At 49.0% G+C, this 22,449-nt stretch overlaps 1 protein-coding gene across 1 annotated transcript in view; it reads left to right on the plus strand.

Annotated features, from left to right (window-relative positions):
- The first annotated feature begins 2,394 nt into the window (after positions 1–2,394).
- The window catches only part of TTLL6 (tubulin tyrosine ligase like 6), a 28,179-nt gene continuing 8,124 nt past the window's right edge, over positions 2,395–22,449 (plus strand). The window contains exons 1-11 of the mRNA XM_045526263.1: positions 2,395–3,064; positions 4,029–4,147; positions 4,280–4,410; positions 5,944–6,100; positions 7,136–7,279; positions 7,868–7,953; positions 13,359–13,584; positions 15,259–15,434; positions 17,407–17,595; positions 18,489–18,663; positions 19,624–19,902. Coding sequence (XP_045382219.1) covers positions 4,124–4,147; positions 4,280–4,410; positions 5,944–6,100; positions 7,136–7,279; positions 7,868–7,953; positions 13,359–13,584; positions 15,259–15,434; positions 17,407–17,595; positions 18,489–18,663; positions 19,624–19,902 — 1,587 coding nt within the window. The 5' untranslated portion in view covers positions 2,395–3,064; positions 4,029–4,123. The remainder of the gene's footprint in view (positions 3,065–4,028; positions 4,148–4,279; positions 4,411–5,943; positions 6,101–7,135; positions 7,280–7,867; positions 7,954–13,358; positions 13,585–15,258; positions 15,435–17,406; positions 17,596–18,488; positions 18,664–19,623; positions 19,903–22,449) is intronic.

Here is a 22,449-nt window from a genome sequence, read left to right on the forward strand (position 1 = left end):
ACTTGGGTGTAAGTGGCTAGAGAGAGAAATTAAGTAGCAATCCTTGGCTGACTTGGTAATTCTGCTCTCCCTCTCAGGGGCAGTTGTGAGCATTCAATGAGAGCGTGCATATGCAAATTCTTTGAAAAGCCCAAAGAACTATCCCCACATAAGGGCTTATTGTTAAATTGTTCATAAGTAGCCTCCATAGTTAGAGAGCTCCACCACCACTAGATGTGGTTTGGGAAAAGGGCTGAGAGGTGGAAGGGTATAGTAATAATGAAGACAGGGCCATAGGGTATTGAAGTTGTCTAGAATTAGTAAGTTTGTGTACAGAGGGGAGGTGATTCCCAAGAGATCACGCAGCTCTGATGAGCCTGATACAGTTGCATATTGCTGGTAGTAGTCCAAACTGTTTGAATTCCTCTGGGAAGCAACATGGTGATTTTATAAATATACAGAAGCTATACAATTTGCATATTTATTAACCCTATAATCCTGTACCCTGTAATCCCAGGACGGTAATTTAAGAAAATAATCCCAAGGAAGTAAAAGATGCTCTATACATGAAAGTGTACATTTTAGAGCTATTTATGTAACATCAAAACAAAACAACTTACATTTTCAACAATAGGGCGATGGTTGATTAAATTCAGGCACATTCCTTCAATGGAATATTACACACCCATTAAAAACCAGAAACATGTAAACTTTGCCACAACTAAAAGGATGTTTATGATAAGACATTAAGTGGGCAAAAAGCAGATACAAAGTTGATTACAACCATATGTGAATAATTATGCTTAAAAATTAAGAATAAAAGAGAATCCACAAACAGGTCAATGTTGCTTTGTTAGGGTAGGAAGGCTACAGGTGATTTCCCACCCTACCCTATTTTCTAGGTCTCCTTTATGTTATATCATTACAATAATAATAAATTATAACAAAGATATTATTAGTATCTTTTTAACAATCCAAAGAATTTGTGAGGGAAGAAGAGGTGTTAAGTAGCAAGAGGACTATGGATACCAAAGGAGAGGGGTTGAAATGGTGAGGAGACTTGTGGGGTTTTCAGAGGTGAGGCGAGGAAGGGAGAGCCCCTGAAAATTGGCTTTTAGTTCATAGGAGCCTTGGCTACAAGGAAATGTGAGTCAGTTAATTGGGCCTGGCAGTTCTGGGTTACCCAAAGGCAAACTAAGCATGTAACTAAGGAGCAGAAGTTCCTAAGAGTCATTAAAATCCATTTCAAAAATATTTGATATTTGAAGTTTTGAGCAAACATCAAAGAAGTCTCACAGGGCCAAGAAGATGAGAACTTCGCTGGACTTTGTTATATGTATTTTATGATTTGATCTTGTTTTTATTTTGGAATGGATGGTGGGGGAGGCATTATAGCCTTTTCTGTGGTTGGGGTCTCTGAAAGTCTGCATCTGGCCCTGGGCTGGAATCTTATTGTTCAATCAGCTACAAGTCAGTCATGTACTCCATGAGCGACAGTGGCATTCACTTTCCGGCCGGCAGATTGCTGTGTGGGAAGTTCCATGCAGTGATGAAACAGTTAACAGACCTCCTCAAAGCACCTCCACCTGCGCCCTCTTGGGACTAACTTGCTCAGCAAGGAAGGCTTGGGGCTTGGTCCTGAGGCTGTCTCTAGACACTCAACTCACTTTAATAATAAGATTGTTTACCAGGTGGTGCCATGCATAGCATCTCAGCCTGCTCCTGAAAACCCCAGGAGGGAAAAACCAAGGACGGGGTTGGCTGAATAAGTCCCCAAGGTCAGAGTCAATGGCAAAAGGTGGAGTCCGCTCCCTCCCTGAGCTTTCACCCACCATGGAAGTGGGAGTAGCATTTTATAATCCACAACCTGTTGCCTTGTCTTGGAACCCTGGTTCACCACCCACATGAGCAAGGGAAGGGGTCCCCCTGCAGGGAGATCCATGTAACTGCGGCTCCCTCTGCTCTTTCTCCAGGGAGGGAGCTGGTTTTTCCCCAGAGCTTCCTCCCAGGCCAGGGAGATGCTACCGTGCCTGACTTTGGAAAGCGAGAAAGGGGCAGGCTTCGAAGAGAGGGAGGACAGTTCCACAGAAGATCCAGAAGAAATCATCATGCTGGCTTTTGTGAGAGAGAACACTGGGATGCAAAAGGGGCTTCAGAATGCCCAGCAGCAAGGCAAGAAGAAGAGGAAGAAAAAGAGGTTAGGATTGAAAGATGGGGAGTGGGGATCCCTGTTGGTGAGAACAAGAAGGACCTAGGGGGAAAGGGGTCTGGCTGATGATGAGAGGGTAAAGAAGAAACTGTGTGCGGAGACTGGCAAAATCACACCGCTTTCAGTTCATATAAAAAGAATTTACTTTTGATGATCTGTTTTATAGAATCAAATAATGGTGTGTATAATCCAAAACCACACCTTGTCCTAATTTTCATTCTATTTGTGTTTAGAATGCCTTTTTTTTAAGTGGGTGGGAAGAGAAGATTTCCTTGTTTTAAGAAAGTGCTTATTTGTGCTGGGAATTTAGCACACCTTTGATATAACAGAAACCATGCTGGCTTATTAGGACCTGACTGCACCTTGTACATTCCAGTTCTTGTTTAATATTTCACCATGCCTTGCTCCATTCAGACTGATTGATAAATGAGAGCTTGTCCACTTTCTAATTCACAGCTTCCCTTAATGGGGCGAAGGAGGGGGAAGACAAATATTTCGGCCAAAAAGATTTTCAATTTCTGTCCCTGGTGGACCACTGGAGTAAAAGGACTGAGGCAATGATGTTAATATAAAGCTACAAGCAATATTAGCCATAATTGCAGTACAGAATTTCTACCTCGTGGGCAGAGTAATAGTCTTTTGATTCCATGTTTTCTGCCACTCTGTACCCCTTTGGATTTGTGCCTTTAGTAAACAGGGACTGTCAAACCAGGCTTCGTGTGGCAGGCTAGGTTTCATGCAGCCCCACCTGAGACAGGCTGTTTCTGGGTACAGTCCTTTATTCTGGCAAGTGTGTCTGTCTCTGTCTTGCTGTTTTCCTTTTTCTCTTTTCCAGATGATTGGTGATCAATTTATCCAGCTGCCGGTATGAGAGCGGTGAGCATCTGGGATCTATGCGGGGGACCCACAGGATTCCCTCAAAGGGCTGGGAAGGGTCACTCTTGTACGTTCTTGAGGATGAAGGGGGTGTCTCCAAATCTTGTCCTTTAGTTCTCCTAGCTCAGTGAACTATTTGAAGAAGTTGGGGATCTCACTCTAAGAATCATGGGCTTTGACCACAATGATGTGTACTTCACCTATCTGTAATTCTTATATACGGTGATTTGGGGGTCTGATTGTAGAAGAGGCAGATGTTGATGCAATCAGTGGCTGTGTTTTAGAGCACAAATCACAGACTGGCAGTCCATAAATGGATCCTGGCCTACAGACCTATTCTGTACTAAAGAGCATGGTGTTGCTGTTGTATTTTAAATCCAAATTTAAATGCTTTAAGCTGGTCTTGTATAATACTCTCCTGGTTACTGCAGGTACTTCTCCCTCTCTGGGCCCTTGAGTTTGTGTTGGAGTCAACTCCCCGTTCCAATACTACAAGGGCAGGGAAAGAAGGATGTGATAGCATATATGTGGTTTTGAAATACATTGTATACTTTTTTATATAGATATACTCAGTGTATTATGTGTAATTTTTTTTCCTGCCAATTTATCTCACTAATTCAGTTTGGTTCTGGCTGGTGTTAAGGATTAGTTTATATTCCCTGAACATTCAGAGTTTAGTGGTTTGGAGGAAAGCCAGAGGCCTGCTTCCTGGCAGGTAAAACATTCATCCCAGATAACCTTCTGTAAGGAACATTGTGCATGGGCTGTGTTCTGCAATAGCTTTCCACTCCCCACATTCCTACCTTGGCAGTGGTGTGCCCAGGCAGGGCAAGATGGCTTCCAGCCCCAAGTTCTCTCGCTTTTGTACCTGGTCTGGGAGCACCTAGAAATGGAACCTCCCCACCCCACACTGCTCCCCCACTTCCCAGACTCACAGGCTTTCCTTTCTTCACCTCCACTGCAGTGCGCAGGGCAGCTCAGCAGTATGGCCTTAGAGAGGGAGGGGAAAATGATGACTGTACTCTCTACTGGACAGAAGACTCGGTGTCGCTGGAGCGCATGATGGAAATGAAAAGTTACCAGGTATCTGGGGCAGTGCCCGTGCTCAGTGTGGCACCTACACAGGGGGGCCCTCATTTTTATAACTGCCTCCCGAGGGGATCTCCCGGGCCTTTGTGTCCCCCAGTGGTTCATGAATTCCGGCTTCTTTTGCAGAAAATCAATCACTTCCCTGGGATGAATGAAATCTGCCGCAAGGACTTGCTGGCCAGGAATATGAGCCGCATGTGCAAGATGTTCCCTAAAGATTTCCACTTTTTCCCTAGGACTTGGTGTCTTCCTGCTGAGTGAGTGACCCCTGTGCCTCCTTCTCCACTCCCTGCCTCCGTTTATTAATGTTTTCCTCTTGCTCCCATGCCCCGGTGGTTACTGTCCCTTCCCATACGATCTCCCATCTCTCTGGCTACTGTTCAGGAAGAGAAAGGATAAAGGGTGTGTCCAAGGTTGAGAAAACACAAGGCTCTGCCTATAAAACTAGATGACATTTAGGGGCTGGGTGCCTTGGAGCCTGTACTTGCAGTAGGGATGGGAGTTTTTTCTGACCCTGAAAGCTGTTGATTTTGAACTTATTCCAACCATTCAACTGTGCAGTTTCTGAATTTTTAAGGACCACGAGCACCTCCAGAGAAAGAAGGGTCATGGTTAGCTCCCAGGTTAGGAGCAGGGAGGGATGCCTGGCATTTGTCCCATGCAGTTCCATGGGTAGTGGTCAATGCTTCCTCTTCTCTGGTCTCATTTTGTCCATTTCAAAACTGAATATCCTTTCCTGGTCTGTAAAATGCTCTGGACCGCTAAGGAGAGGCTGAGAGCTCCCTGGAGCTCTTGGTTTGGGGAAGCTCTGGACCGCACCACCAAGAAACAGGATACATGTGAGATGACATGAACGTGATCTGGGGGCAATCTGGTAGTTGAGTCAGGGCAGAGGGGGGTGGAGAAGTGACACCATCAGAAATATACTCACATGGCAAGGGCACCAGAGGAATCCCACCATCTCCTCTCCACCCAGTGCTTCCCCAAACCAAGAACTCCAGGGAGCTCTCAGCCTCTCCTTAGCTTGTTGGGAACAACTTCCAGGGCTCAGCACCAACTTAGAAGGAAGTGTCTTTGCCATCAGGTCAATAGGAACTCTAGATTTCATGACCACTGAGGAGCATTGCAGTTAAGTGACTTCTCCAATGGTCACAAGGTTCCTTTGAGTTAAAATGCAAAACAAGAAGTATAGCAAGACTGGGAGATAAAATCCATTAAATTGGTTTCTTTCTTCTGAATATACTTTCTTCAAAGTATGTTCAAAGATATTATTTGCTTTCCCATATTATGGCTGAAAGGATAAGAAACTGATTGACCCAAGGTCACATCACTCATCAGGGGTTGAGCCAGATCTGGATTCCAAATCTGTATGCAAACCCAGAAAACCAAACTGCCTGGGTCATGGCCACCTTTATGGGGTGCATAGCACATATCAGCGCTTTGTCTGCCTTATGTCATGTACCCAGCCACCACAGGAGATGAGTGTCATTAGTGTCTTCATTGTAGAGATGGTGAAGTTGAGGGTTAGAGAGGTCAGATCCTTGCAAAGGGTTACACAGCCGGGAAATGGCATTGCCTGGGTTGAAATCCAGGCCTGAATTGCCTCTGAAGACCACACTCTCCACTGCATATTGCTTACCCGCCCCCATTGCCGTAGCTCTGAGTGACTGTCAACACCAGGGCTTTGTCACATTAGATAGCTTTTCTTTCTTTCTTCTCATAAAAAGTTAGCCTGGCTTTTCATTGTTCCCCAGCTAAAGATGTGTTTTGTTCCCTCCCTGCTCTGGTAGCTGGGGAGATTTGCAGACCTACAGCAGGTCAAGAAAAAATAAGACATATATTTGTAAGCCGGATTCAGGCTGCCAAGGGAGAGGTATATTCATTACCCAGACGGTGAAAGAAATCAAACCAGGGGAGGATATGATCTGTCAGCTGTATATTTCAAAGGTACTTCCTCATTGTGATTATTTATTTATCACCCATAGCAACCTCGGGCTCCACAGGACAGAATGTGAAATGAGGGACTGGAGGGTGGAGGTGGGGGTGAAGCGCAGAGCCCATCTTCTGCTGTGGATTTTGTCAGACCAAGCTTTCTGACCCGGGGTGCTGGCATGTGCTTGGGCCACAGTGTCCCTCACCCTTGCACTCTTTATTTTGTTGTTGTCAAAAGTCAAAAACAATGCACCCTTGTCATTTAGTCTGGCCTAGTAGGCTGGCTCTTTCCCTCTGACACATGCACATGAGGGCTGGGAGAGCACCTTGGGATTGTGGAAGCCCCACCTTATTTGGGAAAAGTGGGTAGAGTCCTGGGGCTGTTCATGGTAACCAGCTTTCCTCTATGGCTGGAGGTCAGAGGTCATAGTGGGATAACCCACCCTGGAAGGGAGCCCTCTAGAAGCGTGGGTGGAGGGGGAAACAAAATGGCCAAGGGACGACATTGCAGGAAGAGCTCTTGCAGAACTGTAACTACAGTAGCCCTGGATGGTGACCATATGTCCTTTCATCAAAAGACTGTTTTTTTTTTGAGACAGGGTCTTGTTCTGTCGCCCACGTCATAGTGCAGTGGTGTCATCATAGCTCACTACAACCTCTAACTCCTGGGCTCAAGCCATGCTCCTACCTTGGCCTTCTAAAGTGCTAGGATTACAGATGTGAGCCACTGTGCCTGGCCCACCAAAGGACTTTTTAATGTCACTTTGTTTAGTTGCCACAATGTCTCCTGGAGGTGGTTACTTGTGCTATTGGACAGATCAGGAAATTGAGGCACAGTGTGGCTTAGTGACCTCCACAAGGTCACACGTTGGGTCACAGAGCCTAAATCTCCTTCCCCCCCACCCTCCCATCTCCGACCCTGGCCAAGCCTGCCCTCTATAACACTAGGCAATGTTGGAGCCCACCCCATGAAAACAAGGTGGTAGCTAGTGATTTTCAAGTGTGAATTTCCCCTCTGATGCTTGTCTGACTTCTGTTCTGTCCTCCCAGCCCTTTATCATTGATGGGTTCAAGTTTGATCTACGGATTTATGTGCTGGTGACATCCTGTGACCCTCTCAGGATTTTTGTGTACAACGAAGGGCTGGCCCGCTTTGCTACGACCACCTATTCCCGCCCTTGCACAGACAACCTGGTGAGCTAAAGGGGTACCCTGCCTCAGCCTACCCTCTTAGCATGGTAAAAAAATCCTAGTTAAATCCACATTCTCAAGACACTGTGGATGTGGCCATCCTTTGTTGAGCACTTACTATGTGCTGGGTTGTATATGTTCTCTCATTTAGCCCTCTCTGGAGTCCTAAAGAGAGGGATTGTTATCCCCATTTTACAGACAAGGAGGTTAAAACCCAGAGCATTAGGCACTGGTCCAAGGTCACAGAGCTAGGAAGAGCTGAGTCTGGAACTTGTGGCCAGGTCTGCCTGACTCCACAATTCAGGCGTGCCCAAGGAGAAAAGCCATGGGTGAGCTCTTCTGCCATCCTTCCCACCCCAGGCCCCCAGGATCCCTGAGGTTGTCCTCAGGCAGGGCACCACCCAATCTCAGGAGAGCTGGAGTTTTGCAGGGCACCCCTTCCTACTTCCTCTATTTTGCTAGTTCAAGTGAGCCCTAAGTCTTCACTTTCTTCCCATCCCTTTAAGCCCCAGGGGCCAAAGGAGGGCACAGCGGGGAAGCGGGAGGCCCAAGCTTCCGGCCTGACCCCACAGACTGTGTCTCTCTCCCCAGGATGACATCTGCATGCACCTGACTAATTATTCCATTAATAAGCACAGTTCGAATTTCAGTCGAGATGCTCACTCTGGCAGCAAGAGGTAAGGAAGCGGCTTCCCCTTTCTTTCCTTTCCCCGCCAGCCTCACAGCTGCTATCTGGGATTCTACCCAAACCCCGCCAGCCCCCATTAGTGTTTCCATCTTGAGTCACATGGTCTCAGAAAATACTTCCTTGCCTCTCAGCCCAGAATAGACTCCTTCATCTCTGCCGTCTGGGCTGTTAATCATTAAAAGAAGGCCACATTGTAAACCCTAGGAGGCTGGCAGGAGGAGAGATAAACATGAGCCACTTCCCCAGCAGAATGTGCACAAACTCCAAAACATACCCTTATGACAGTTGGCCCTTCTGACATCTCCAAATCCAAAGATATTTATTGATTGCTAGTCCACCACGCAAGAAGGACTTGCCAGGCGATTGTTTTTTGGCCTGTGGTTCCCCAGGGTGTTGCTCCACTGAGATTCTCAAATGATGTGTCACTATCCCCCGACATGTGGCTCGCTGGCTTTAAGAGTCCCCAGAAGGGGGGAAATGAGAGGAATTCCTTACAGCATCTTCACAAGTGGTTTTTCCATTCATGTTATTGTCTAATCGGGTCTCATTTGGGTTTCAGAAAAAGGGGGACTGGGGAACGTGAACACGCCCAGGCACAGGGCAGAAGGGGAAAGGAACACATATTTCTGGGGTCTCCTGTGTGTTGGGGCCTGTGCCAGGTGCTGGGTGTGCATCTGTTGTTGTTGAATTTTCCTAACAACACTATGGCAAAGGCATAATTGTCTGCCCTTTGGGGGCGGAGAACTGTGAGTTAGGTGTCATCTCCATTTTACAGACGAGGAAACTGAGTCTCTGAGAGGTTAGATCCATTACCCCAGGTCACACAGCTCTGAATGCTAGAGTAGGGCCAGAAGCCTGGTCTGTCAGACCCCACATTTCTTCCTCATTCTACTGTACCGGGCTTCAAAGGATGGATGAACAGGCCGTCCATTTGGCTTCAGAGCATCACAGAAGCATGTGACATTTCACAACTTCCTCAGTGGCAAAATTCCAAAAAGCACATAGAAAATCACTAGGTTAAACCTGCTGGAAGGGGACGAGTGAGGCTGGGAGGAGGCGATCTCCCCCCTTTCAGAGCCCGCCAGCCTCCTGTGCTGCCTGAAGCTCTCCCACCCCTCCTCTCCCCACCGAGACTGCACCAGTTGAGCCGCTGGTATTGCTGCAGGTTGAGCACTGGTGCACGGTGAGGACCGGTTTGCTGTCCCGGCTCTGACGCTAGCCAGCTGAGCAAGTGTGGACAAGTTACGTCATCTCTCTGAGCCTCCATGTCTTGGTCTGTGAGATGAGGATGTAAAACTCCTTGCCCTGCCCTGTCTGCGTCGTAGGGTCCCTGTGAGGCTCAAACGACCTGTGATGGCAGCATGGACAGTGTTTGTGGTGACTGTTATTTTTCCTTAGTCTAAGGACGTGTGATGGAAGGGTTCTCATTTCCCTCCTCTGATGAGAACTGACACCCCAACAACAGGCTCTGGGCCCTCAGGCCGTGATGGAGCTGGTGTTACAGGGCTGCAGGACTAAGGTGAGGTTATGGAGACTTGGAGTATTGTTCTGCTGCCCTCGACGCCCCCTTCCTCTTCCTTCTCCTCCTGTCCTTCTCACCCCTCCTCTTCCACCCTCTGCTGGAGCAGCCATCTGCCCCCACGGCCTCCTCCGCCTGCCCTGGCTTGGCTCGGCCTCTCTCCCCGGGGCTCCAGGCCCATCTCTCCTCAGCTCCACCTGGACGTCACCCTGTTGCTTCCAGCTCAGCATTTCCCGACCTGGATGCGTGCTTTCTCCTGCTTCAAAGTGGTCTCCCCGCCCAACTTTCCATCTCTACCTTCTTTGCTCCACCGTTGAGGAGCTTGGACATTTCCTTTTCCAGAGACTCATTCAGTCCTGAAGGTTCCTCCTTCACGAGTCTCTGCACCCCTTTCTTTGTGCCAGGCCCGGGCCCTTCTTCAGGCTCAGCCCCGATGGCCGCATGGGCCTCCTCGCTCTTCTCCCCAGCTCTGGGCACTTGTGCATAACCTCTCCGTACCTCCCTTTTCTCATCTCTAACATGACATATGAAGTAGGAATGCTGGCTGGTCTGCCTTATAGATGTACTGGAAGGATTTAGTCAGGGGATGTGTACGAGTGGGCTTCAAAAACAACAACCCCACACAAGGGGCTGCTGTCGGTGTTGTGCATTCCGTACACTTACTACAGCTACTCGCAGGTGACCGGTGTGGCTCTCAGGTACCTGGAGCATCAAGTTCAAACTCCTCTGCTCAGGCTACTGTAATTTTCACTCGTATTACTACGGCACTAATACCCAATATCTTATCTGTTGAGCACTAGCTACATGGCATGCACTGCTCTAGGCAATTTACACACTTTAAACCACTGCATCTTCATGACAAGGCTATGAAGTAGGCATTTTCATCACCTCTATTTTGCATATTAGGAAACTGGGGTGTGAAAAGGTTGAGTAACTTGCCCAAGGTCGCACAGCTAGGAGATGATAGAGCTGGAAATGGAACTCAGGCTGTCTGGCTCCTGAGTTTGTGCTCTTACCTGCTAACCTACACTGGCCCATGCTATTCACGCCATCAAGTTCTGCCAGGACACCTTCTTTTGCTTAGGCCTTGCTCATTCCCAGCTCTCTGCCTTTGCTCAGTTCCAACCAAAAGCATGGGAGAGGCTGGGCATGGTGGCTCACACCTGTAATCCTAGCACTCTGGGGGGCTGAGTCAGGAGGATCGCTGGAGGTCAGGAGTTTGAGACCAGCCTAGCAAGAGAGTGAGACCCTGTCTCTACTAAAAAAGAGAAAAAATTAGCCAGGCAACTAAAAATAGAAAAAATTAGCTGGATGTGGTGGCACGAGCTTGTAGGCCCAGCCTCTCAGGAGGCTGAGGCAGGAGGATTGCTTGAGCCCAGGAATTTGAGGTTGCTGTGAGCTAGGGTGATGCCATGGCACTCTAGCCTGGGCAACAGAGTGAGACTCTGTCTCAAAAAAAAAATTAAATTAAATTAAAAAAGCATGGGAGAATATCTTTAAAAGCCCCTCTTCTGTCTCGCTAAGCTTCCATGTTGCCTTCTCTGACCTGGTCCTAGCATCTGGTCTAGCTGGATAACCACTGCAGTGTGGGCAAAACCCATCTTCTCTTTGGGCCTCTGCTTCCTCACTCACCAGATGAGAGGACTGGAATCCGCGTCCAAGGACAAGCCTATGGAATCTGAGTCTAACCACCCACAGTGACTTTCCCTCTGAACTTGCACCACTATCAGCCACAGCCCGCAACTGTTCTTTCTCTGTGCATGTGTTTGTCTTGGTCCCCAGTTGCACTTAGCTCCCAGAGGGAGAACGGTGCCCCGGCCTTTGGGGCGCTTCCCATATTGCCAGGCAGAGTTCTTCGTTCCTTCTCCCTGTCCCTTTTCCTTTCTTCCTCCCCATCTTTTGAGACAATCTGCTTCTCATCCTGTCTCACCTGCCCCAAAGTTGGCGGTGGAGGCCAACTGCCCTCCCAGTCAATCCCCCACTGGGGTGCAAACTCAGTAGGAGTGGTCCTCGGGTCAGTGTGAAAGGGAAGAGAGAAAAACTAAAAACTCGGCGGGACTCTGGGGCAGACACCAGGCCACCTTCATGTCTTAGCGTTCCCAGCGCATGGCTGATGTTGAATTGAATTGACTAACCACTGGGCGTTATGAAATTGTGCAATAACGTATAAATATATTCATCACGATGGGCCCTGAGTCATCAGGAAAAGGTTATGTTTTGTTTTATAACGTCTGCTATAAGAAGTCAGGGAAGTATATAATCTATTTAAGGAAAATTTATTTCCCAATAAGGAAAATTAAATACATTTTTTTTCTACTTGAAAGGATTGGCTTCAAACGATCTGGAAAATCCGTTTATGTGCAACACTCCATTCCCCAACAATGGCAGGTAGAGGAGGTGGCCTCTATATTGAGTGGCCTTTGCTTATCTGTCTTTATATAAATGCATCCTTAGTTGTTTCATATGTATGTTGACTCCCCAAGTGGTCCTTAGGCTTCTCACGAGAGAGGTGGCAGTTCCTAGGTGTCCCCTCCTTGCATGAAGCTTTGCATGCACAGCAGGCCCCCAGCAAAGGTGCACTGACTGGCTGACCCTGCTTCCTCTCTGACCCCTTTGGCTGGATGAGCCATATCTCTTTTCTTCATCCACCCCTCTGCTCCTCACTCTTCTGCATCTCCTCCTTCCATATTTCCACTTCCACATCAGCTTTCTGTGCACATGCGTGTGCGTGGGCGGAGGGACAAGTGTCCGTCCCCATCATTGCCTCTTGGATCTGTCAGATTATTCCTCTCTCTGTACTGCCCAGCTCAGAGCTGACTGGAGCATCCACTCAGATGTTCCTCATGAACCCCTCCGCCTGGGGCAGATGTCCTCTGATTTCCTCCGTGATAGGGTCACTTTCCTTTTGCCTGCAACTGAGGGGTTTCCTGGAATGTGGGACTTTCAGTTCTAAAAATGGGATAGTCCAGTTTCCTTGGGACAGTTGGTAGCCCTATCTGTGGAAATGCGTTGGGGCTGCCATTTCCCCATAAGAAGCCCTAAAACAAGATTTCTGTGTTTGGTGTCCCCAGAATCCCCTCAGATGGCTGAGGTGGGACCCGAGTGTCAGTATTCCCAAAAGGCTCTCCAGGTGCTTCTTTGTTTTTTTTTTTTTTGAGACAGAGTCTCGCTCTGTCACTCAGGCTAGAGTGCTGTGGCATCAGCCTAGCTCACAGCAACCTCAAACTTCTGGGCTTAAGCAATCCTTCTGTCTCACTCTCCCAAGTAGCTGGGACTACAGGCATGTATCACCATGCCTGGCTAATTTTTTTCTATATATATTTTTAGCTGTCCAGATCATTTCTTTCTATTTTTAGTAGAGACGGGGGGGGGGTATCACTCTTGTTCAGGCTGGTCTTGAACTCCTGACCTCTAGCGATCCTCCTGCCTTGGCCTTCCAGAGTGCTAGGATTACAGGCGTGAGCCACCGCACCTGGTCCAGGTGCTTCTGATATACACTAAAGGCTGAGAAACCATTGCCCCCCAAAGCAAAACCATGATCTAGGTGGTTGATTGGTTTGTTTCATCCAAGCTTCTGCTTGTGATACCCAAGCCCGTCCCTGCCCACAGGTGTTTTCTGGGTCATAGTGAAAGTGTGCGGGCCATGTCTTACGTGGCTTTATATCTGTGCCCACCTCAGGGCTCTGGAGGCTTGGGAAGGATGGCCCTGTGACTCCTGCAGGCCTCCTCTCCTGCCGATACAGCCATGGTGTCACCTGGGCTGTGGGCAGTCACCCCACTGGCTCTGGAGCCTTCTCTTCTCCAGCAGATTCTGGTTCCAGCCTTGGATGACCAGAGGCCACTGTCTGGCCTGATGGCCTGTGGTTCCCTTCCAGGAAGCTGTCCACGTTCAATATGTACATGGAGAAGCACAGCTACGATGTGGAGCGGATATGGAGGGACATCGAGGACGTCATCGTCAAGACGATCATCTCGGCCCAGCCCATCATCAAGCACAACTACCACACCTGCTTCCCCAACCACACTCTCAACAGCGCCTGCTTCGAAATCCTGGGCTTTGACATCTTGCTGGACCGCAAACTCAAACCCTGGCTGCTGGAGGTAGGGGGTTTGGGCGAGGGGGGAAACTGATCCTGTGATTGGGGTCAGCCAGCTTCAGGGACTCCGCCCTCCAGGCTCACCTGGATTGTTTTAATCAACTTCCGGAGCCACTTCCTCCGCTGGTGCCTGCCGCCTGGGGCTCCTCGCTCAGCTGAGAAGTGGCCACCAGAGGGGGGTAGACGGCTGGGAATCAGAGAATTCATTGCGCCTTCCACCCAGACTTGGAAACGCTGATCTCACGCACAGAGTGTTTCTGAAGACACCTCTACCTTTTGTGACAGAGTTGTCTCCCCAAAAGGGGGTGTTCTTCGTTAGAGCTGGGCCAACAGTGTTCAGTGTCAGACAGGGCCTGCTGTGCCCGGCTCTCGGGGGCCTGGACTACTCAGTTCTGAGCCCCAGCAGAGATGGGTGGGAGAGCCACTCAGTGAGTTTCCTGCCTCCCCCAGACCCATGGGGCCGTGGGAGGAGGAAGAGAAGCTTTCTGGGTGGCTGCCTCTCTTTCTTATCAGACCTGTCCTCAGGAGCCCTTTTGAGTGGCCATTCAGTGAGCAAAGTGTGCGAGAAGTCAGGGGTGCTAGTGCCAGGTGCCAACAACACAGTCAGACTTCAGAGTGGAGAACCCAGAATTACAGATCAGATTCCTGGGCTCCGCCCAGCCCTTGTTCCCAGGCATGGTGGGAAGCGGGTAAGGCTGTCTGGAGCTCTCACCGAAGAGCAGAATAAGCTACTAGGAGCCAACTTCAGGAAACTGCTAGAGAGGCCAGGTGTGGTGGCTCATACTTGTAACCCCAGCACTTTGGGAGGCCGAGGCAGGAGGATCACTTGAGGCCAGGAGTTCAAGACCAGCTGAGCAGTATAGTGAGACCCTGTCCCTACAAAACATAGACAAATTTAAAAATTAGCCGGATGTGGTGGCACATACCTGTAGTCCCAGCTACTAGGGAGGCTGAGGCAGGAAGATTGCTTCAGCCCAGGAGTTTGAGGTTGCTGTGAGCTATGATGAGGCCACTGCACTCTAGCCCGGGCAACAGAGTGAGACCCTTTCTCAAAAAATAAATAAATAGAATTAAAAAAAAGGAACTGCTAGAAATTTACAAATGTCACCTAGTGCCTCTGAACAATATAGACTTTTTGGTGGGCAGGAGTGAGTCCCTGTCCACCTGTCTCCCCTCCACCCCAGGTGGCTCCTGCGTTCCTGCAGCAGTATTGGTTCTCTCGGGAGATCAGGTGCAGTTGCACCCACTGGACCCCAGGGGCCTGGTTCTCTGACTTCCCTGCTCCCGATGAGACTGGCCTGTCCTGGTCCAAATTATGACTGGAATGCTCCGTCCTCTCTACTCCCTGCCTCCCAGGCTGCCCCTCCGGACTGCCCTTTCCATCCTGCCCCGTGGAATGCTCAGTGTGAGTGAGAGAACACATGCACTCCAGATGGAGCGGAACACGCACACCAAAGAGAGGGCAACCGCCGATGCTGCCAGAGAAGAAAGGGCTGAGATAAAAGCCAGTTTAACTAGAGGGAATTCCACTTCCTCCAGTCCAGACACTCTCCTCTCCCTTCCACTCATCTTGGTAGCCAGGGCCCTGAGGTGGGCTTTGGTCGCAGCCAGGAGGTGGCATCTTGGCTTCAGTCTCTGCTTTCACTTTGGACAGCCCTGTTCCCATCTTGCCCTACAGGTCAACCACTCTCCAAGCTTCTCCACCGACTCCTGGTTGGATAAAGAGGTGAAGGACAACCTGCTGTATGACACCTTCGTTCTGATCAACCTGAGAAGCTGTAACAAAAAGAAAGTCTTGGAGAAGGAGAGACAACGAGGGCGGTTCCTGCAGCAGTGTCGTTCCCGGGAGATCAGGTACAGTGGCATCCCAGGGGCCTGGTTCTCTGACTTCCTTACTCGCTCCCAACAAAACTGGCCTGTCCTAGTCCACGCTCTGACTCCACAGCCTACTAGTTATGTGGTCTTTCTGTCACTTCTCTGAGCCTCAGTGATCTTTCTGTGAAATGGAGCTAATGATTCAGAGGGTTCTTGGGGGAATTAAATGAGATAATGCATAGAAAAATTTTAGCATGGTGTCTGGCATGATAATTTACATTAGAAGTTATTAAGCATCTTGTCTATAGTTGGGGGAATCATTTCTAACAAATGATAATTCTGTTTGGAAAATGGGTTCCTACTTGCAGAATGTAGCAGTTTGAATGGTTTTACTATGAATATTCTTTCATTCCTAGAAATAGGAGGTTAAGTTGCAGACATATAATTACATATAATGGATAGAAATTGATTAATATCATGTGAAGATTTAAGAATTACCAGGGCTAGGTGCAATGGCTCATGCCTGTAATTCCAGGACTTTGGAAGGCTGAGGTGGGAGGATTGCTTGAGCTCAGGAATTCAAGACCAGCCTGGGCAACACAGAGAGATCCCATCTCTAAAAAAAAAAAAACTAGCCAGGCACAGTGCTGGGCACCTGTGCCCAGCTACTCGAGAGGTGGAGCTACTCGAGAGGAGGAGCTACTCGAGAGGTTGTCCGAGCTACTCGAGAGGCGGAGGTGAGGCAGGAGGAAGCTTGAGCCCAGGACTTGGAGGCTGCAGAGAGCTATGATCATGCCACTGCACTCCAGCCTAGGCAACAGAGCAAGACCCTGTCTCCAAAAAACAACAAAAAAGAAATTATTGATCTAAAAAAATAAAGGCATTCCTTTATTTTTACTGAAGAGAAAGATTTGCTGGCTGCCCCGTGCTCCGGTGCTGGCAGGAGATAACGTCCCCCTGCTTCCTGCTCAGCATCATTTACCTTGTAATTGGAGCCTTCACTCTGCAGGGAGATCCTGGTGTCAGAGACTCCGAGCCTGGTCCAGGAGATGCCTTTGTGGCTTTAACGATCCCACTACAGCCCCCATCCTCCTCCAGGCACCCTCTCCAGAGCAGAGCCAGCCTCACCCTTCAGGACCGAGTTTCTGGAACTGAGGCCATACATAGTGTTTATGTTTGGATGACACCGTGTTTCTCAGGCCCTGTCACCCGTGCTGTCTTCCCTGTAAGGAGTGGGGAGGTGGGTGGGTTGGGGTGTCGTGTGGTCCTGTGCTTGAAGGCAAGAGACCAAGACTCCAGAAAGGGAACTGACTTGCACAAGGTCACCTCGCTGGTAAGTGACAGGTCTGGATCCAGAGCCCAGGGGTTTTGCAGCCTGGGATTCCAGGATCCCTTCCACTGTGCCATGTCATCCCTACACTCCTTGGGAAGGAGGCAGCCTCATATTAAGGATCAGCCATCAGGGTAAGGGTCTCTTCTGAAGCAGTCTGCTCCTTACTGGGCCCCGGATGTCTCAGTGGCTCTTGGTTTCCCTGCTGTAAAAGGAGGCCAATCGTTCCTCCCAGCCTGACCTCCACCTCCCTGGGGGGCTGTGAGGAAGAATGAGATCATGACAGCTCGTAAAGGCTCACCAAGCCCATCCAAGCAGCCTTCAAATTTAGCAAAACACAAGCTGCCATTCTCCAGAGAGGAGGGGGATCAGGGCTGTGGATGGGAAGGTGGGGACAATCTGCCTGGGCAGCACTGAGCTGAGGGGAAACAGGTTTTATTTGTAACAGGAGAGACTTTGGTGAGCTGCCAGAAAGACTGTCCTAACCAGCTCTTAGTGCATTTTGACACTGGCTGCCCTGGGAGGGCTAGAGGGAAACACTCACGCATTTGTTTAGCAAATACTGATTGACCGCTATTATGTGCAAGGCCTCCATCTGGCCCTAGATGACATCCAGCCTGGACATGTCCCTTCCAGGCTTTGTCCCAAGAAAACTGAACTGCAGCCCTGTGTTCCCAATAGAATTGAGGAAGCCAAGGGTTTCCAGGCCTCGTGGTTACAGAAAACTGAGAAGTACGAGAAGGAAAACTGTGGAGGGTTCCGGCTGATTTATCCCAGTCTGAACTCGGAGAAGTATGAGAAATTTTTCCAGGACAACAGCTCCCGCTTCCAGAATACTGTTTCGTCCAGGGCTCGGGAGGTGTATGCCCGGTAGGAAGGCTCCCGGGTGAGGTGGGCGGGGTGTCCTGGGGCTTGTGCCTGACCTGCTGGCTGACTGGCCTGGGGTTGGGGGGGGTGCGCGGAGAGTCTCAGAGCCATGGTCCCCAACCTTGAAGCTGCCAGGGGAACATTTACTCTGGTCTCACAAGGACCAGGAATTGGAAAATTCCCCAGTGCGGGGTCTAGAAGGGTAGCTGTTTCTAGAAACTCTCCCCTGAGACAGACACCCCCACCCTCCTCCTGGGCGTCCACTCCCTCAGAGCTGCCTCGTGGACTCACCCAGACACAAAATCTAAGAGCTGGACGGACTCATCCCACAGAGTCCAGCCGCTACTCCCACCTCGTTTTATGGAAGGGGAGGGCAGAGCAGAGAGGAGATCACATAGAAAAATGATGGCAGAAGAGCGCCCAGAACCGCCCTGCCTCCTGAGTCACGAGTCCAAATTATTTCTACTATATTATGTCACATTTATCTACTCTTGGGACCCATTGGCCAGAGAGGCCCAGCATATGAAGTGGCCCAACATGGGAGCCCCCGGCTTTAGCCTCCTGAGCAGACCCTCTTCCCAGCACCTGCCGTGGTGGGGAACCAGCCTGCTGGGAGGTGGGAGGAGATGGGGTGTGGTGGAGTGGGGGCGGCCCCTCCCTGTGCATCTCTCCTTGGATGCTGTTCCCGAGACTGGGGGCAGCCGGGTTGGAGGGATGACTCTTCCCTCCACACCCTGCTCTTTGACCTTCAGTCACTTGTGCAGACTGGACATGCTCGGGGAGGGACCGTGGTGCACTCCGCTGCCTCGCCCAGGCTGGCCCATCCCTCAGGGAGAACGCCTGCCTGCTCAGCCTGTCCCTGACCTGGTGACACTCACTTGTTCCTCAATGGGCAGGCAACTGATCCAGAAGCTGAGACTGAAACAGGAGAAAAAAACCTTCCAGACCAAGGAGAGGAAGGTAGAGATGCCGGGAGAATTGGCAGGCGAGCAGGCCAGAGGCAACGGTGCGAGGACCTGGCGACAGAAGCAACAGAAACGAGAGGCTGCCACCCACAGCACCTCCAAACAAGTAAACCCGGATGGGAGGGGAGCACGCATGCCCAGCACCCTTCCCCAGCTGGGCCCGATCCGCTGTGGGGTGCTGAGGAGACCACTGCTCAGAGCCCAGACACATTGAAGGGCTGCGCAGAGGTGTGGGGAGCCCCGAAGGCACACGGGCTGCTGTCTTTAGAGGATCCCTCCATCCAGGCAACAGGGGACTCTCGCTGCTCTGTCCTTCTTGCCTCCTCCAATAGGAGCAAAAGCAGCCAGGCGGGCCACTCTGGGAGGCTGGGCATGAGCCCCATTACGGGAACGGGCTCCAGGACTGCGTGCACCATGGTCCTCTACTCCTGCTGGGGTTGGAACACTCCCCTCCAGCGGGCCAGGGGCACAGCTGAGAGAGCAGGCCACTGGGAAGGGCTTCCTGGGTGGCGGGACTCTGAGAACATCACACATGGGATGGCGACCATGGCAGGTCCTTCTGTGCAAAATGAGGCACAGCCCCAGGCTGTGGGCCGGCTGTCCAGGTTGGCCTATGATCTAAGTCTTTGACTTCCCCTGCTCTGCCCAGTGCTTTGGTCTAGCTCAGTGGAAAGATTCAGTTAACTTTTCAGTCCATCTCCTTTATCTCAAAGGCTCACCTGAAAAAACAAGATTAGACCAGGGTTTTTTTGGTGTTTTTCTTTCTAACTTTCTTAGGGTCATAGACCCTTTGAGAATCTGATAAAGGCTACGGAATCTCTTGCTGTAAAGCCCACAATGCACAATTTTGAGACTGCAGTTTCAAGTGGCTCAAAGATCTCCTGAAGCCATCCATGAGCCCTCCAAGGGTCCCAGAATTCCTGGTTAAGAGCCCCAGCTTAGAGAGACTTTGCTATCGACTGCTTTCTTTCTCCTCATCTTCTTTGCACCTACCTCTGGGTGCACATGAACCTGGATGTGGACAGAGCTGGGTTCCCATGGGCTGTGTGTTTGCTCTCCTTCCCAGTACTCCCAGCCGTTGACATTAGTGTCCTGCACACCTGACTTGCTCTTGAGTGTCAGAGATGAAAAGAAAAATGAAACAGACAGCAGCCTCGACCAGGAGGCCCCCAAGGAGGAGGCTGATCCTCTTCCCCCAAAGCCTACATCTGCAAGGCAGTACAGATCTGTACCCAACCTGAGGAATTCAAGTCTCAGCTGCTCCAGGCTGGAGTTCGGTAAACCCAACCCCCAAATCAAGGAGGCCAAGTCTGCCACTGCAGTGAACATATGCACTGGCATCATGGTAAGCAGAGGGCCAAGCTCTGGGAGGTTGGGAGTCTTGCTTTGTGGTCACTTCTATACCCCTGACTTGCTGGCCCTTTTAGTAAGCCAGTGAGCCTTCCAGGGTCTCCATTTCCCAGCTTTCAAAACCCATGTGTGGAGGGGTGTGCCTGCTGGGAGGATAGGCCTGGGATGGCTTTTAGAAAGGCTCTCTAATGCACCCCCTCTTCTAAAGCAGGTTGCCACCTCAGACATGGTGGTTTCCTAGGGGTGCTATGCCGAATCTGGCTGTGTACAACGGCACAGTGTATTCTCTCACAGCTCTAGAGGCTAGAAGTTTGAAATCAAGATGTCTGGGGCCGTGCTCCCTCTGAAGGCTCGGGAGGATCCTTCATTGTTCTTGATAGATTCTGGTGGTTGCTGGCAATCCTTGGCATTGCTTCATTTGTGGCAGCGTGATTCCAACCTCTGCCTCTTCTGTCACATTGCCTTCTACCCTGTGTTCCTCCTCTGGGTATCTTTACATGACATTCTTATAAGGACACCAGTCATTGGATTTAGGGACCACTCTAATCTGGTATGACCTCATCTTAACTTGACTCATTATACCTGCAAAGACCCCTTTCCCAATAAGGTCACATTCTGAGAGGTGCCGGTGGACACGAATTTTAGAGTACTCCTCTGAACTCAGCACATGACCTGAACAGCGTTTTTCAGACTCCATTGATGTATAGACACCTTTTGAAGGAAAGAAAGCTCCCTCAGACCCACATTGTAGACCTAAATTATTTTTATAAATATACATAAGCATAGAATCAGATATAAAATATTTATACTTAGAGCTCTTATTTAACTATAGAGCCAAAACAAAACAGCACCAATAAAATTCAAATAAAAATGTTAATTTAAGGTGACAGTTGCTTCTCTATTTTTGTAAAAACAGAGTTGTCATATGAGTATGGTACTGACTGCTCTAGCACAGGTCCCTTTGTGCTCCTCACACTGAGACTCACTGAGGGCCGTGTGATGACCCCCCTGTAACTACTGGGAAATCTTCGGCATTGCTGGGCCTTTGCTGGGTCCCAGTGCAGTAGAGAGTAGTGCAATGTGTTTCAAAAATTTTACCCATAGCCCACAGTAAGATGTCCATTTTATTTTACAGTCCACTATACACACAACCAGAAAAAAGTTTCTGAAACAATGCTTATCCATACTACACTTAATGACTCATTTAATATTTTCTATTCTGTGCATTCTGTCCTATTCTGTAAAAATTACCAGTTACAACCCAGTAGATTAATTTCATGACCTATTAATACGTTTATGACCCATAGTTTGAAAAGTACCTTTAACAGAATATGCTTTGGATCTTCATGACATTGTATTGTCAATACTTTCTTGGGCATGACACCAAAACACAGGCAAGAAAAGCAAAAATAGACAAATGGGACTACATCACTCTTAAAACTTCCGTGCAGCAAAGGCAATAATCAACAGGGTGAAAAGGCAACATATGCAATGGGAGGAAACATTAGCAAACCATATATCTGATGAGGAGTTTGTCTTGTCTGTTCAGGCTGCTATAACAAAATACCTTAGACTGGGTAGTTTATAAACAACTGAACTTTAGCTTTCATAGTTCTAGAGGCTGCGAAGTCAAGATCAAGGCACTGGCAGATTCAGTGTCTGCCAAGGGCTCATTCCTCATAGCTGGCAGCTTCTCACTGTTGTCTTCACATGGTAGAAGGAGCTAGCTAGATCTCTTAGGTTTCGTTTTAAGGGCACTAATCCTCTTCAGGAGGGCTATGCCTTCATCGCCTATTCATCTCCCAAAGGCCCCACCTCTTACTACCATCACCTTGGGCGTTAGGACTTCAACATAAGAATTTTGGGGGATGATAAACATTCAGACCTGCCTCCAAAAAAAACCCTTGCATTGGAATGCTCAAATCTTAGCCATACAATTTTAACCCACATGTCTACCATAATATAGAACATTTTGATATATCCAAAAAGTTCCCTCCTGTCTCTTCCCAGGCAGTCTACCCCCCATCCCTCTGCAAGGCATCCACTATGCTAATTCTGATTTCTCTGCCTTTTTTTCCACTTCAAATTAATTTTGCCTACTTTAGACTTTTATGTAAATGAAGTGATACAGTTGTATATGTGTTTTGTGTCTAGCTTCTTTAGCTCAGTATTATATCTCTGAGATTCATCCATATTGTGTGTAACAGTAGTTTGTTCTTTTTTATTGCTGAGTTTTATTTCATTGTACAAATATGCTGCAGTTTGTTTATCCATTCTCCTATTGATAGGCTTTTGGGTTCTTAGTTTTTTGTTTGGGATTTTTTGTTTTGTTTTCTTTTATTTTTTGCTGTTGTCACTGAAGATCCTATGAACATCCCTGTACATACCTTTTTGTGGGCATACGTTTTCATTTCTCTTGGACAACTACCAAGGAGAAGGATTGCTGGTTCAAAGGGTAAATCTATGTGTAACTTTATATGGAACTCCAAAATCTTTATCCAAAGTGATTATAGCATTGTACATTTCAACTAGCAATGTGTGA

The sequence above is a fragment of the Lemur catta genome, chromosome 15 (genome assembly GCF_020740605.2).
Source record: "Lemur catta isolate mLemCat1 chromosome 15, mLemCat1.pri, whole genome shotgun sequence".
NCBI classification, from domain to species: Eukaryota; Metazoa; Chordata; class Mammalia; order Primates; family Lemuridae; genus Lemur; species Lemur catta.